General features: G+C 38.0%; 1 protein-coding gene across 3 annotated transcripts in view; it reads right to left on the bottom strand.

The window, feature by feature from the left end:
* Positions 1-11,917: 11,917 nt before the first annotated feature.
* The window catches only part of LOC144533055 (estrogen-related receptor gamma-like), a 28,655-nt gene continuing 22,299 nt past the window's right edge, over positions 11,918-18,273 (bottom strand). For all 3 annotated transcript variants that reach the window (XM_078274150.1, XM_078274148.1, XM_078274149.1), the window contains exons 7-8: positions 14,198-14,467; positions 11,918-13,753 (exon numbers count right to left, since the gene is read on the bottom strand). In XM_078274150.1, coding sequence (XP_078130276.1) covers positions 13,509-13,753; positions 14,198-14,467 — 515 coding nt within the window. In that variant the 3' untranslated portion in view covers positions 11,918-13,508. The remainder of the gene's footprint in view (positions 13,754-14,197; positions 14,468-18,273) is intronic.

Below are 18,273 nucleotides of genomic sequence, written 5' to 3'. Positions count from 1 at the left end.
TAAGCATTACATTTAAACTGTTGAGAAGATATCAAAAAGGGCAAAACATCAGAGGTTGTGTGGCAGTGAAACACACGAGTCACTTAGAGAAAAACATCCCTCGATTGATCCTAATCTTACAAAAGCTTAAATCATCCTTTTAGTTTTATAATGAAATGGCGGTCCGCGTGGCAGTCACTGGAGGATCTGGATCCCGTCTCAGGCCAGAACCCCTTGTCTGGTCCCTTATTAGCGACATATCAGTGTAACTACAATTTAGAGATTTATATTTATATATGTACAACAAAACAAGCAACAGAAAAAGAGGCTGCCTTTGTAAATGCCTGAACTATTTTGTACATTAAACCAACTCCTTTTTGTTTAATGCAATATAATTCCTCAGTTTGGGGTTTTATGTTTACTGTCTCATGTGGTACTGCAGTATATTAATTTATTATGTAAATGTTCAGTTTTGTAACCATATTATTGACTGTAATGGTGCAAGTGTTTGTGCCCACATTGCAACTCATTTCAAATAAACTAGTAGTTTTAAAAAAAAAGAATGTTGATGATTTGATTAATCATAAATGCCACTCCTTGATCATAACTAAAATACATAAAAATGAAGGTGTCTCCATAATTTAAGTATTCACAAGACCTTTTGCTTGAATGTTGAGGTAAAACTTACGCATTAAGGGCGATGAGGCCTGAAGCTAGTTGTGTAAGTCATTTGCTGTATTTAATGGAAACTATGCACCAGTCCAAGTCCCCTATTTAGTTTTTACTATTTTCATATCAAATGGTACATATCAGTATTGAAATCAATCAGGTTTTTGTGTAAAAGTTGCCCAGTTCGATATCACCATCCAACCAGACTGTAATTCAGTCACTGTAATGTGTTAACCTCATTCAGCTTCTGGTAAAATATCTTAAAATACACGGTGTATTGAAGGTGAGGAAAAGAAAAAGACAGGAGGAAAGAGTCTGTTTTGTGCATGGTCCTCTCAGTTACTGCTCGATAAGTTAATGGCACTTGCAAGCTGCAATTGATTGAAGTTTCGTTGGGACTCACCAGACCAGTTCACAACAGGTTTAGCAATGCCATTACCAAAAAGCATCCAAAGATATGTCAAGATGACAAAAGTCCCCAGGCATGGAGAGCTGATTGAAAATAAATTTGTCTATAAAATAAAAATAAGAGAGAGAAGACCACCAGAGAGAAGAGGAAAAAAAACTAAAATACGTAGATAACTTTCTGCTGCATCACCATACAGTATCCTTGGTTTGTCTTTTACTCAATGTGTGCTCTGAGTCTATACTCAGTGATATCATTTCAGACTTCCTCCTTCCCACTCAAAAACAATGTACATTTGAATGTCACATCCTCACTTCCTTTCTCCTCCTGGTTGCTACGGGTACTGCAGTGATCCTGTCATGAGTCATGTTTTCATTGTAAGAGGGAAGGAACTTCACCTCGGCTGTGTCTCACCTCTTTAGAACTCTTAACCAGCCACAGTGACAGGTTAACTGGCCACAGCTTCAGACCAACGGAAGTGGATTTATGTGAGCGAGTGGCCTCGCTTGTCAAAATGTTCAACATCCAGGGCCGGTGTCCTGTCAGGTTCAAAGGTCATCCTCAGGTCACAGGTTGGTGTCAGTGAACATGGTGTGCTCCTTCCTCACTGTGCTGAAACCTTTGACGGTGTCCACAAATTCCTCATCGTCCATGAACTGTAAGGGAAAAAGGCAGAGGTTGCATAAACTGGACTCAGGGCCTGATTTCAAGCCACTTTCAAGTGTTTTTTTGGCTTGTTTAAATAGGTCTCTCTGCATCTGTGTGACTGTTCTAGAGTATTAATGTCCAATTGTTTCCCTATGTTTGTCCCGATATTGGTATTTTGGTGCAAAAAAAATGTGAAAATGTGTGCAAGACCAGCAGTATTATAACATCACACAATTCATCTCTCTAATGTGACTGTGGTCTCTCACCATCCCACTGTCATGGCCTGAAATGTTTGGGTCCCACGCTTCGTCGTCTCCCTCGAGGGACTTCCCGTCCATCATCTGGCTGACGCTGCGCCTCAGGGTGTTCACACTCAGGATCCCCAGCTCACCCTGTGGTGGGACCTCATCAATGGGCTCACATTTAGCTTCAAACACTTCCTGGTGGGAGTGGAGGGAGAGATATTTATGGAATGCAAATGTTCAGCTACGTGTGTGTGTGTGTGTGTGTGTGTGTGTGTGTGTGTGTGTGTGTGTGTGTGTGTGTGTGTTTTACCTCTATCTTCATGGTGAAGCCCTTGAGTGTTACACTGTTGGAGATGCCTGTTGTGTCATGCACAGTGTCAAACTGAAAAGGAGAAAGCCAGACTTTAGCAAGAGGGGTGTACAATAATTTACACTCTATAAGTCAATTCTGTCTCACTGTTACTTTGACATTATGACCGTTTCGACAGTTTTGTTTGCTCAAATTAAATTTTTTTTTTTCTGTGCTCAACATTTCCTATTGTGTCCCAATTTTCATATTGATTTTTTTTTTATTGGGGTATTCCTAGAGATTATAAATCTGCTTAATGGTATACAGTATATAACACAGTACAAATTTAGCAGAATTAATAAAAAACAAAAACAAAGAAAAAGTCAATGGATGGGACAAAAATCCAGCTTAATGCTAAAAAATGTACATTACATAAAAGTCATAGTATAGTATGTCATGAAAAAGTCATAAAACAAGTAATAAGTCATGAAAAAGTCATAAAACAAGTAATAAGTCATGAAAAAGTCAGACTAGTATGTCACTATATATATATATTTATATATATATATATATATATATATATATATATATATATATATATATATATTTAGCAGTATTAATAAAAAGAAAATGAAGAAAAGGTCAATGGATGGCAAGAAAATCCAGCTCAAAGCTAAATAAAATGTACATGACAAAAAAAGTCATGGTATAGTATGTCATGAGAATGTCATATTTCACTGTGTAATTAGTAAATGAATGTCCCCTCACCAAAACAGAGTTGCTGGCTGGATAAACAGCCATGGGGCTCCTCTTCTTCATGGGCAGGGCCACCAGCGGGGGTCTCTCTCTGGTGAAGGGGGGTTTGTTCAGGGCCTGGTGCGGGGTCATGGAAGGAAAATAGATACTGGCCTGTGCTGCTGGGCTCATTCCTTTCCTGGCTGAAACCCTTGACATACCGTAATATAAAATGTTATATAGTATATAAATAACTGTCTCTTACCTTAGTGAGCATGACAGCTAGCAGGATGGCCAGCAGCAGCAGGGCGATGGCTGCCATCACTACAATGAACCACAGCTCCCGGACGAGCGCCTGGTCTCCCTGACCTCCCTCTGCCCACTGACCTCCTCCTCCTCCTCCTCCTCCTGCCGGAGGAGTGAGGCTCAATGAATCTGGAGGGAAAAACGACATTTTCAATTTGAGTTTTGATAGTCATTACTCATTACATGTCTAACACCAGAATAAATCTCCTTACATCATCCAATTAGCCAATAAGACATTGTTTTGTGTTGTTTTAAAATGATATAAGCAACATCCTTTTCCTGGGTCCTCAGGAGAATGATCATTAACTGAAGTTTTAAACAAAATATGTAGAAATATGTACATTGTCATATAATTTAAAAAAAAGGCTTATATCTGAGTCATATAACATATACCCTGCTCATCTAAATGACTCCTTGGTTGCTCCGTTTTCCTTTTTCCTTCTGTTGGGTTTACGTTTAGGAATACATCACAAGTCAACTCGGAGATAGAAAGATGATCACATGTGCTGTAGAAGAGATACTACTGTAACTGGAGACATACTTGTTCTCGTGGCCTAGTTTCTAATCTGCAGATAGCACCACACTCATTAATAAGCCACTTTTAATCAATTCATTTAGACTTCTGTACTTCTAAATATGTCCTTATTTACTGGTACTTTATACAGTTTATTGGTAGGCCCTAAAGGCAACATGATGCTGCTAAATTGAGAATAAGAATGCTATTATGTCTTTCTTTTCCAGCATGTTCCTGGAAAAGCTGTCTTGTGTCCAAAATACAGTACAAATTCTTGCTTTTAAACTGACAGAGAAAAATAAAGCCTGAGTTTAGACCCTGGATGGGCTGATGGAAAAAAGTGTCCATCCAGAGACTCACCAGTGCTGAGGTCCGTGGTTCGGCCTTTGGCGGGGGTGCTGGCAGCCCCTCGTTGTGTGATACATCGATCAGAAGGGCAAAGACCTGCCGGGTTGTTAGGATAAAACCAGTCGCCCCATCAATATTTTACACCTGATACTTTTACTTGCTGACTCCTCAGCAGCACACCGATGAGGAGACAAATGTCCCCATGTCTTGTTCCCTGCCCTGAGGCTAATGTTTCCAAGAGAGCACAAGGTAGAAACATAGTATCAGGGCTAAAGAGAGCCTCACGCAAACTGCATGCATGGTTCTCTGACGCTCTAAAACTCCTATCAACGTTCTCCAGCAGTGCCATGGTAACAGCCAGGTGTCACGTTTCAGTTTAGCTGAAGAGGCATGGTAGCAGCCATTTGACCCTTCGGATACTCAGGTGATCTGTTTGTATGTCTTTCTCATACAAATGTATGATATAGCTTCTTTTTTTTTTTAAATATAACATTACATAACACATTCCCAGAGTCAATAGAGTGATGTTGTACATTAATATATGAAATGGTCTGGCTTTTGTTACAGTCTTTAGTGAGATGACACAACACTGTAGATATGACATTAAAGGACAGCATGTTGCAGCATAAAAAATACAAAGGCTGAAATACATAAAACTGGGATTTTGTGGTGTTATAATAAGAACTGAAGCCATCCTTTACCCCACAATTTCAGTTGCAAGTGTCTTCACTGTTGATCCCCTCAGAAGTTAAGTGTGAAAGTTTATTGTGTGAATGCTGATTTAACAGCATAATATATAATATACTGTGTGACTTTTTGAGCTTTTTTACGACATGCTAGACTATGTTATTTTTATTACTTTTTTCGACATACTATGCTATGACTTTTTATAAATTTATTGACATACTATACTATGACGTCTTTATCACTTTTTCGACATACTATACTATGACATTTTTATCACTTTTTTCTATATGACTTTTTTATCATTTTTTCTAAATACTATAAAATGACTTTTTTTATCACTTTTTTTAACATACTATACTATGACTTCTTTTATCACTTTTTTGATATGCCATACTTTGAATTTTTCGACATACCTTACTATGACTTTTTTATCACCTTTTTCGACATACTACATTATGAATTTTGTATTACTTTTTATACTATCACTTTTTTCAACATGCTGTACTTTTACTTTTTTATCGCTTTCTTCGACATCTCATAATATGACGTTTTCGATGTGCTATACTATAACTTTTTTATCACTTTTTTCGACTTACTATATGAGTTTTTTTATCACTTTTTTCGACATGCTATACTATGACATTTTTCGACATACTATACTATGACTTTTTTCGACATGCTATACTATGACTTTTTTTAACATACTATACTATGACTTTTTTCGACATGCTGTACTATAAGTTTTTTTGACATGCTATACTATAAGTTTTTTTTTCGCTTTTTTCGACATACTATACTATGACTTTTTTATCACTTTTTTCGACATGCTATACTATGACTTTTTTTGACGTGCTATACTATAAGTTTTTTTTTCGCTTTTTTCGACATACTATACTATGACTTTTTTTCGACATGCTATACTATGACTTTTTTATAACTATTTTCGATATTACTTTTTTTCGACATGCTATACAGACTTTTTTCAACATACTATACAATTACTTTTTTATCACTTTTTTGACATATTATACTATGACTTTTTTGACATGCTATGCTATGACTTTTTTTAATCAATTTTATCGACATACTATACTATGACTTTTATAACACTTTTTTCAAAATACTATACTATGACTTTTTTCGACATTCAATACTATGACTTTTTTATCAATTTTTTCTACATACTATACTGTGACTTTTTTTATCACTTTTTTCGAACATTCAATACTATGACTTTTATCTTTTTTTTTCCGACATACTATACTATGACTTTTATAACACTTTTTTCAAAATACTATACTATGACATTTTTCGACATGCTGTACTATGACTTTTTTAATCAATTTTATCGACTTACTATACTATCACTTTTTTATCACTTTTTTTGACATACTATACTATGATATTTTTATCACTTTTTTCTATATGACTTTTTTATCAATTTTTTCTACATACTATGCTATGACTTTTTTATCACTTTCTTCTACATAATATGCTATGACTTTTTATACATTTTTCGACATACTATACTATGACGTCTTTATCACTTTTTCAACATACTATACTATGATATTTTGATCACTTTTTTCTATATGACTTTTTTAACAATTTTTTCTAAATACTATTATTAACTTTTTTTTTGCTTTTTTTGACTTACTATACTATGACTTTTTTGTCACTTTTTTCTACATACTATACTATGACTTCTTTAATCACTTTTTTTTATATGCTATACTAAGACTTTTTTATCACTTTTTTCGACATGCTGTACTTTACTTTTTTATTACTTTTTTCTAGATACTTTAACATGACGTTTTTATCACTTTTTTCGACATACATGTTCTCTGTTTTCAACCTAACATGTTGGTGGCATGGTGGTTTAGTGGTTAACACTGCTCCACTTAACACCAGCATGTAGGAAATCCAGACTCTGAGTCAGGTTCTATTCTCAAGTCTGGGCTAGCAGTTTTTGTGTGGAGTTTGCATGTTCTTCCAGACTTTCTTTGACATACTATACTGTCACTTTTTTCGACATACTATGACTATTTTTGACATACTGTACTATGACTTTTTTACCCTTTTTTCGACACACTATACTATGACTTTTTTCGATATACTGTACTATGACTTTTTTATTACTTTTTTCGACATACTATATCATGATGTTTTTTATCCCCTTTTTTTTTTACATACTATACCATGATTTTTTGTAATCACTTTTTTTGACATACAACACGATGACTTTTTTTGTATCACTTCTTATCAACATGCTATACTATGACTTTTTTCAATGTACTATACTATGACTTTTTTTGGCATACTATAGGCTACTTTGACCTTTTTTCACTTTTTTCGATATACCATAATATGACTTAATATGTTTTCAACACGCTTTATTCAGTGGCACAGTGTCTAAGTGGTTAGCATTGCTCCAAATGGCATCACCAAAGGCACTGCAGACTCTCACCCTTGGATTGATCCCCACCCCAGGAGTTTTCATGTTCTTCCAGACTTTCTCTGGCCTACTATACCATTAATTTTTCGACATACTATGCTATGACTTTTTTACCCCATTTTCAACATACTATACTATGACTTTTCTTGACATACTATGCTGTGACTGTTTTCAACGTAAGCTATTTGGTGGCACGGTGACTCAGTGGTTTGCATATGAATATATTTGACTATACCTAGACTTTTTAATCACTTTTTTTAGACGTACTATATTATGACTTTTCTATAACTTTTTTCAAAATACTATACTATGTGCTATGACTTTATCATTTTTTTGACATCCTATACAATGACTTTTTTTTAATCACTTTTTCAATATACTATGCAATTACTTTTTTCAACATACCATACTGTGACTTTTTAATGTATTTTTCAACATACTATATAATTACTTTTTAATGTATTTTTCAACATACTATATAATTACTTTTTCATCACTTTTTTGACATACTATCCTATGACTTTTTCAACATACTATGACTTTTTTCGACATACTATACTATAATGTTTTTTATCACTTATTTCACATTTATCACATGTATTATGACTTTTTTTAACATAACATGAATTTGTTTCTATATACTGTACTATAACTTTTTTATCACTTATTTCAACATACTATACTATGACTTTTTATCACTTTTTTGACACACAATACGATTACTTTTTATCACTTTTATCAACCTACTATGCAATTACTTTTTTCGACATACTATACTATGACTTTTTATCACTTTTATCAACATACAATACTATTAATTTTTAAAGACTATTTCAACATACTATATCATGACTGTTATGGCCTCTTTATAAAGAATCAAACCAAACCATCACTTTTTTGAAGTCACTTATGAGTGCAAGTATATTTACTTGAATTTCTGGTTTCAGTTTTTTGCTATATGGCTTTTAAAGTTATATTAATGTGTTAACTGTGAATATTTTAAAAGTTATGGGTGAGATTTGACTTCATGCAAATATTTAGCAGAGAGTTTTAGGGTGAATACTCCTTTTAAAAGCCCTCTCTGTAGCTTGCAAAGACCTTTATACATAATCTGGGTTTTAACTGTTTTGTGAATAAAATGTCCTCATTCCTAAAGCAGATTGGTGTTCCTTGCAATGAGCTGTATAACCACATGGTGGCGCTCAGCAGCAGCTGCTGTGTATGGTACAATGACTCAAAAGCAGCAGAGAAGAAACCCAATATGCAAGTCCCAGTTGTGCATGTGCATGCATGTTCAAAAATACATAAACTAAACACTCTTTTTGTCTTCCCTATCAGGATAAAGCAGCACAGTTGGGCTGAAGGCCCCGATGTGCAAAAAAGTCACTTTCTTTCTGCGTCGTCCTCAAGTGATCTCTAACTGTACAGATATTGTTGTTCATCTGCTGTGGAGGAATGCTTGAGAGGACAGGCAGGAGGTGCAGTAGCATATTTAGTAACAGTTTGTCAGGGTGTACATGGTAGTGCTGCAGGACGCCATAAAACTTTCAAACATGTGAGCAACTTAGGGGTGGAATCCTGGGATGTTTTGCAGTCTTGTTTTCTTCTTCTACCTCAAAAGTCCTAAATTAAACATTAACTATAATGGTGTACTTGACAATGGAGCGCCCAGATATATTTTATTATAACATATAAAGCCCCCTTTCCCTAAAAAATGTGATTTCTCTTTGTCACTTCATTTGACCCTCACTATGCAGAACAATGTATGTAGAGTTTAACACCAGAAGGCTGTGCTCACCTTTAATGAGAATTTAAGACGCATTCATGCAAGCAGGATCTGTGACATCACAACTAGTCTGGAAGTCAATTATGGTTCAATAAGCAAACAAGCAGAACACTTTTAAAAATATTGAATATACGCATATTCATAGATGCTGGCTTTTTCAGTGAGGGACTTTTTTAGTTAATCAAAATCTTCTGTTAAAAAAAAAAATATATATATATATATTCTTTTTAAAGCACAGTATTTTTATATGTCTAACATGTCCAAAGGAGATTTTTTGGACTGAAATGTTTGATGCAGTAACTTTGTAGAAAAACTCCTGATGAACGGTGGAAAGTGTTAAAGAGTTTTAAATGTAACATGTAACTCATATTCCAATATTTATTTTATCAGTTTTATGACGAATTCCTTAGACTCCTGATCCAGTGAAGGCATGTTCACTCTAGTAGCGTCAGCGTTCCAAACTCCATTAGAAATAAAGTTGTTTTAATTACTTTTGGATAGTAGGATAACAAACAAAAGCTGTTAATCAGAACAAAAACACACTTGAGCAGGTTAGGAAATCCTGATAATAATAATCATTGCATTATTTTATTTTCAAGGATGACATCACCTTGAAAATGTGGGCTCAGCGTGGCCATTTTAGGGCCATTCTTTGTGGTGAAACTCAGCTAAACATAAAGACAGTTCCTGCAACACAAGACGCACAACTAAATGTTTGAACGCAATGTTGCTCCATAATAATTATACCAAAACAAAGTGATTATTTAACACTTTCTTTGAATCTGTAGCGATCAATCCCCAGTTCCAGACATCACCACCCCTTTATAAGAGGGGGCCCCCCACATTAACTAACTGCTCATTTGATTTATTTTTACAGAAGAGCTCTCCTCAGTCTAATACCCTAATCAGCATTCATACCTTGCTGTGATGATTCGGGACAATGGTTTTTTATTGAGGAAGTGATCTCACCCTTGAGTGCCAGAATCAGCCTTTTTTTTACAGCCCATCTCCTCAGGGCCCCATCCATCACCAAGGTGTCTGGGCGACACGGCCGCTAGACACATACCAACTCATTTAAGGAGAGGGACATACCGGGATATATCACTCAAGATCACTAACTCACTTATTGACGGCTGATGTGGTGAAACATCTCCAGCCGGTTCCAAATCCCTCGGTGCACTCCGTGAGTTTTAACCACGGGAAAATAGGGAGATTATTTATCTGCTGACGGATGAGGGGGGATAAAGGACAAATGGGTTGACTTGGATTTGGATTTGTCTTTCTATCTATTCATCCATCTTTATTCTTCAGGTTTTGCTGGCATTGTCTCCTCTCCTCTCATCTCCTCTCTTGTACTGTATACAAACATGCTCACAAGACATTGTATGTGTGATATATTTTTATATATTAAACTAGACTCACTATTCATATACCATATAATATTATATACATTGATATTCTGCTATAGTATACTATTATTATTAGTAGTATTATACAGTATTATTACTACTATTACATTGCACCATTACTATATTATATGTAACAAAATACGTTGAGCAAATATTATTTATGTATTTAAAACAGAGTATGTAATAATGTATGTAAATGTAATAAAACAGAGCTCTTGGTTGTGGCCCCCAAGGTGCTGCTCCAGAAGGTTGGAGATCTCATCCTGGATGTTGATGGGTGCGTCATCTGCCCATCCTCTGAGGTCCACAACCTTGGTGTAATCCTGGACTCCACCCTCTCTTTCCATACTCACATCAAATCCATCACCAAATCCGCCTTTTTTCATCTAAAAATCTCCAGACTCCAGCCATCGCTCTCTGACTCCGTGGCAGAAACCCTCATACATGCTTTCATTACCTCCCGTTTGGACTACTGCAATGGAGTCCTGTCTGGGGTCCCCAGCAAAACCCTAAACAGGCTCCAGTATGTCCAAAACTCTGCCACCAAGGTCCTCACCCACACCAAGACCTGGCAGCACATCACCCCAACCCTTATCCACCTTCACTGGCTCCCAATTAAGTCTCGCATCACATATAAAAATCCTCCTTCTCACCTACAAGTCCCTCCATGCCCTGGCCCCACAGTACCTCTCCGACCTCCTCCATCCATACACCCCACCCCGAAACCTGCGGTCCTCAGACGCTGGCCTGCTCTCCATTCCCCACCCCAGACTCTGTATCTTTGGAGACAAAGCCTTTAGTGTTGCAGCCCCATCCCTCTGGAACACCCTCCCTGCAAATGTCCAAAATGCTACATCCCTGGACATTTAAAAAAACTCCTGAAACACCACCTGTTTACCACAGCCTACAACCTCCTTTAGCTTAGCCACAGTAATTCTGTAAAGTGTCCTTGGGTTTCTTGAAAGGCGCTATATAAATAAAAGTTATTATTATTATTATTTGCTTACAACTAGTGTTATAAACAATGTATTAAGTGTTTATATACTGCTTATTAAGGCTAAATAGGGGGTTTAAGTGAAGTGTTACCAAAATGTTATTACTTTTTACCTAAAACTATGTGTTGAAAGGGAGTTTCCTTTCTCAGGATGGTTGTATGATAGGGCAATGAGTCGACCGCCTTTGCTTCCGTCAGCCTCAACAGGCATCTGATGACCAGCACTCCCCGGAGCCACTGTTGTACTTCATTACATTATAGCTATTAATTATAAATCTCCATCCAACTGGGCTGTGATGGCCTAAATGTGCCATTATGGGCCTTACGTGGAAATGACAGTCCATTGTCATACAGTGCAGAATTGACTGCAGCCACTTACCAGCTCTTAATGAATTTGTTTCACAGCCCTTTCTTCTCTTTATTGAGAAAGACGACACTGAGATGATATGAGCTTTGCATTAAGGGGATCATCTTTATTGCCCAAGAATCCACCTGAGAATGAAATAGCACGGCACAGCTCATCCACCAAAGCTTATTTGCATCTTCAAACATCTCTGTTGGCATAAGACATGACATATATACAGCAAAACGTACAGTACATACACTTAATCATCTTGTCACAAAAATATGCACATTGTAGCGCCACAGTACCTTGAGTAAAATAAAGGAGCAAGACGTTTTATTCATTGTACTGAATTTCCTTCCAAGTTTCATCCCTTCATTTAATGTGTGCGAAGAAAAAAAAAGACAAATTTCAGATATAACTACTCTTCACACAAAACACACTAACAGATTAACAGAGCGCCATCACCAGTTTCCCCAAACGTTACGGCTAAAAGGAAAAATGTGTGCACAAATTTCATCCTACACATAGACTTCTACAGTAGAAAAGACATCAAATGCCTCGCTAATCCAGATTATACAGTATGGCAGCCATTTTACATAGTTAAAGTTATATCTACGTGTCTAGCACAACTCTACAACATTATGATCTTCAAGTACGCACTCCAATAGTAATCATGTTGCCTTGAATTTCATGATATGGTACACATAGGTATCAGTGCTGTAGCAGAGAAGCTAGTAAAAAAAGTATTCATTTAAATATTTAAAAATCTTTAAAAAAATTATTATCCACTGTAATTGCTTTAATCTACTCTTCATTAATGCCACATTAGTAAATAAAAAAAACAGCAAACGAACAGAGCCACTTTTAAATAAATATCACTTTGCTATCGTACAATTGTATCATGTATCATGAAGTACTATTTCCCTGACGTTTTCTAATAAAATCAGGAGGCCAGTTATTGTTTTATGAGATTTAATAGCTTCCCTTTAATCATTTATATATGAATGTACTGAATAGATACTTTTAGATTACACAACACAGCAGGGATGCAGGTTTACATGAAATGTCTTATAGGCCATATTATATTATTGTGGCCATATGCTGGTATTAAAAGTATGAGTCTTTACTCTTTGGCAAGACTTACCTCTTAGGACACATTTACCTTTCTATACAAAAAAAAGGAAAACAATATCAAATCATCAAAAGGCTCTAGAATGCAGATTAACAGGCTTCAAGACAGATGAAATAATCCATGAGGATCTTCAAGTACCAGGTGGTCATTTGACAAAAGAAGCTCTACTTTTGGCATGTTACTGTAAATATCTCTAGAAGGCGATTTCTTCTGCTTTAATGCTCCCTGTCCGTCTGCCTTCGAACTTTCGAAGCAGGTCAACGTGCTTAAATTAGTGTCACAAACAGCAAAGATGACAATGTGAAGGAGACACTAAATGCAAATTAAACTGCTCCATTCAAACTTTCATTGGGAGTAGGAAGGATTTTGCTCTAAAACTGTCCCATCTGCTTGCCTACAGAACATACTTCCTGGCGATTGCAGATTCAAAACTTGTCAAAGCTGAAATGGAAAAATACATAGTGTCAAACCCCACCATTACCCGTTATCCTTCACTCCCTGTCATCCTAACCCGCTGCTGTCAGGGGGCAGGACCAGGCTGATGGCTGACTGTGTTCGGGTCAGGCTTTGGCTTCCAGCAGTTCGAGGAACAGTTTGTGCATGGGCACACGGCCGTCCTGTTTGATGCTGCAGAAGTGCTGGACAGCACGAGCAGCCGTCTGACGGAGGAGAGGGAGGGTCATGATCAGTTTGCCGACCCGCCGAGGGTCCTCTGGGTGGTGGGTGGCCTCGTGGTCCTGTAGGGCCCCGTGAAGGACGTCCTGGAGTCTCTGGACTGCCTCAGAGTCCTCAATTTGCATGGAGTCTATAAGGAGAGATGCAATTGAGGAATTAAGGTATGTCAAGCAATTAAATATGAGTCAGGGGATCACCAAAGTTATTAGGATTCATTCTCTGGGGACCATGCATGTCTGTACATTATAGTGATGGCCAAATGAAGCTCCATGAAGCTCCCTGAAGCCTTTTCTTTATTTTCCGAGCCCACTAGATGGCGCTCTCTGTTCAATAAAGGGTTGAACCCTCTAGTGTGCTCCAAATATAAAGAAAATGGTTCACGAAGCTTCATTTAGCCTCACTAGTACATAGTTTCATGGCAATTGATACAATAGTTGTTGTGAAATATTGTTTTAGTCAGGACCAAATCTGCGGACCAAACGACAGACATTGCCATCCATAGAGCCACATGCTATCATGGCTAAAACTTGTGGCGATACAGAGCCTAAGAGCCTTATAATGCCTAACTTAATACCTGAGTTAGCGAGCGCGATAGCCTTGAGGACCACAAACTCCTCCTTCTCCAGCCCCATGGCTTTATACTTCTTCACCAGCTGCAGGATGGCGTTGTTGAGGTCGAACAGCCCAGCCAGCTTCGACTGCTCCTCGTCCATGATGTAGTCCTCAGCGTACACCAGCTTGTCCTCCAAGGCCAGCGAGCGGAACACCACTCGAAGAATCAAAATCTCCATCCAGCCGCTCTGCAGTAGACTCATCTGGTCAGCCAGAGAGAGGGAGGGGAAGCCTAGAGAAACGAGAGGATCAAAATGAACCAGTTACTTGGGATGCAGAAAAGAAAGAATGTAAAAGGGGAACTCCGCATAGTGATGCATTCAGATCAGTTTACTTGTCATGGTCAGTCCTACTAGGCCTGTAAAAACAACTGTATAATATCATCTTGGTTAGGGCGTGAGGCTGCAAATATTTCACAGAAAACCTGCTTTATAGACTTGGGTATGGAGTTTGAAAGAAGTGGGCATTTAAAGTCTAATTAAAGATGCTATTAGGTTGCATTATGGGAATTGTAGGATCGAGCGTTTTTAAAGAGTCTTACTCATACAAGGGACCAAAAGTCGGGATATATCAGCCTCTGCTGCACAAATTCTTCTTTTAAAATGTCCCTCGCAAATCGCTCAACTTTATGAAATGGCATTACAAAATTGCTGTACAACTCCTTTAAATAATGTGGTTAAATTATTTCTTGTATCCAAATTCCCTCAACCTGCTACTTCATTTCCCATAGTTTCCATGATTAATAATATGTATATGTGTATTCAGTATAATAATATCATGATGATACAGATTCCCTCATAAGAAGACCACACTGCAAAGGGAATGACAAAGGACAGAGGGATGGAACAGGGGGTGAATTTAATTACACTCTGTGGGACACACCCACTTTGATTGACAATTACACCCCACAGGAGCATGATTAAACCTCCTCACGTTCCCCACATAAACCATACACACACGTTTACTATAATTAAAACAGATAATTTTACAGAGCGAGGGCAGGAGGGGGAGGCGTTTGTGTTTTTGACACCATCGGTGATTGTTATCAGGATGCACTGCGCTTTACAATCACCACGAGGACGTCAGTGGCGCCCACTTCCCCACTATCGCTCCCTGATTGATTGGAAACGCTGTCTGTGTACAATTTCATTGGTCGATAGGGATCAGTATTCTGGCACTTGACCATTGATCAGGGACAGAGGCCTGTGTGAGTGTGTGTGTTTGTGCCTGTGTGATGAAATCCCAGGCAATATATTGATAGATTTTACAGACAAATAGAAGTTAAACCTTCAATAAAGAGAAAAGAGCATGTTTTAAAGGAAAGAAGCAAAGGGCACTGGGAGCAAAAAGGAGTGCTGACATTTGGGGAAAATTCTCTCGCGGCATTAGTTGTCTTATATCAACCGCAACGCACAGCCAGTCACACCACAGTCATTTTTAACACACACATTTGACAGCCAACTTGCAGCACAGACTCAAACAAAGCCAAAAGCAAAGAGGGCAGTTGGTCTTTAGCCAGCTCATCTGCCAGTCTGGCCCTCAGACTTCAGACCACATGACCGTCAATCTGCCTGATAAGAGCGGACACAGAAGAGGGGGAGCAGCCAGGACAGTAGCCCCATCACACTCACCTCCCCCTGGGCAAATAACTCAGATGGCCCAGGCCACTTTGCCCAAGACCCTGGTTCTTCCAGCGATGGAGGCCGTGTGGCCTGCCACTCATCCTGAGCTGATGTGACATGGCCATTACGCTGCTAGGAGGGTGCAGTCTTTTTTTGTAATATTTATTCTCTGTGTGTATGTCTCTTCTATCTACCTTTCTTTATTTGTCTCGTGTCAATGGAGCGGCCGTGGTCTCCTTTACTTCTTCAATCTGTTCCTTGAACAATGTTATTGAAACTTCTGTCTTGTGATATCTGTCATCTCATCTCGAGTCAACCTCATTTTTTCATTTCTATCTTTTTCTCTTTATCCGCCTTTGTCTTTTTCTATTAAATTTAAAAAAAAATGCTTCTGTGTATTTGTTTTGTACCTTTGACCAAATGAAATCCTTTTTTGATAAATAAAGTTAAATATTATTAGATTTTTGATTTGATTTAGTCTATAGAATCTTAAAAGTAAAGAAAATGGAGCACAAAATAATGTATTACATTTTGTCTGACAGGCAACCAAAAATACGTAATGTTTTATAATATTTACAAACAGAGGGAAGCTAATACCAGCATTTGTAAAGGTGTAACCAGAGAATGTTTGGTATTTACTTAAATGATGAAGGACTTATCAATTGATTGCCACAAATCTATCAGGAAATACACGTATTTGCTTTCTTGTCGAGTCAGATGAGGACATCGATACCACACTCATATCTGCCTGTTGAATATGAAGCTTCTGCCAGCAGCCAGTTAGCTTAGCTTAGCATAAAGACTGAAAAGAGCTAGCCTAGCTAACAAAATCCACCTACGAGCATCTCTAAAGCAGTAAGTTATTGAAATCTTCACTGTGGCCAAGTCCAGCAACAAAAAAAAAGACGGAATACAGCAAATTGTATTTTTTGAACTGTTCCCCGTTTCCAGTCTTTATGCTAAGCTAGGCTAACCAGCTGCCGGCTCCGGCTTTGATTTTTAATGTATAGACATGAGCGTGGTATCGATCTTCTCATCTAACTCGCAGTAATTCACTGACATGAACCGTAACTGCCTGCTAATGATCTCGGTTTTGAAATGTGCCTTTTGTTGCATTTTGTTTTGTTTTTCATTGCGTTTCATAACTTTAAGTTAAATGAGCTTGGCAGTTTGATGAGTACATAGCTCCCTGTCTTTCTCTCTCCCCTAAGGTGGGTATCTGCTGTGTGTACGGGCGCTCTCCCAGCCAAACCCTCCACTGGCAAAAGGGCTACAAATACACCCATCAGTCGGACTCCGTCTGTCTCGTGCGTTGACAGTAAAGAGCCGTCAACAGGAGAAAGAGGCAGACAGCAACAGCCTGGGGGGAAGAGGAGATGCTCTTCTTCCTTTTCTCACAGAACAATGGAAATGCTGATGAGGGACACCAAACACCAACACACACTCAAATGGTTGCTTCATGTCCACTTTGTAAGAAGAAATACAGGGACAAATATAGTACACACACACGCACGCACGCGCGCATGAGCACACACACACACACACACTCACACACTCACACACACACACACACACACACACACACACACACACCTGCTTTGTTTGTTTTGTAAGCATTTCAGAGATAGGACATCAACAAAAAGCCCAGGTGTTTCCCTGGTGATGTTTTGGGTGTGGATAACCACGGCTGATAAAGCAGTCAGGGCTTCAGTTAGAGGGGAAAAGACGATGAGAAAACAGCACAGAAGAGAAATCGAGAGAGATGATAATGCCTCTAGTATACTGGTCATTGCTGTAAAAAATAATTACTCATATCATTATTGATAAACCCTTTTGCTGTTGGAAACTTTGAGATCCACGCTAGACGTTGGTAATGACCAAACCCTGGCAGACCACTGCTTTTAATTTATAGATCAGGCCACAATTTTGACAACCGATCAACAAAGTAATTTTTGTCTATTATTCTCTTGTTCCAGCTTTTTAAAATGTGATTTTCTCTGTTTTACATCGTTTCAAACTGAATATCTTTAGGGTTTGGACCGTTGGTCGAATAAAAGTAAGACATCAACTTATGCTATGTGAGATTGCAATGGGAAAGAAGAAAGAAAACACACATCTCCATGTGTGAAAAGTGCAGGAGCAGTTTCTTTTGTGAGTGTGAAGGTCTCCAAAGCCAAGTATTAAATAAATGTCCTGCAAACGTCTGTTGCCACCGCATACGATTTCAACCACCAACAGACTGTAGCTACATACCAGCGTTTTAATCCCGCTAAGCTGTCAGAATGCACTTCCCATCTCCTTTCCACTCTCTCATCCAAAGGGAAAAAAAAAAACTCTGGACATTCTGCTGTTCCTGTGTCAGAGGAGAAGCTAAGTGTGTTCCAAGTATCAGGAGGATTTCCGTAATTCAGAGACG

This window comes from Sander vitreus, chromosome 18 (genome assembly GCF_031162955.1).
Source record: "Sander vitreus isolate 19-12246 chromosome 18, sanVit1, whole genome shotgun sequence".
Classification (NCBI taxonomy): Eukaryota; Metazoa; Chordata; class Actinopteri; order Perciformes; family Percidae; genus Sander; species Sander vitreus.
This window is presented reverse-complemented; position numbering and strand designations above follow the sequence as displayed.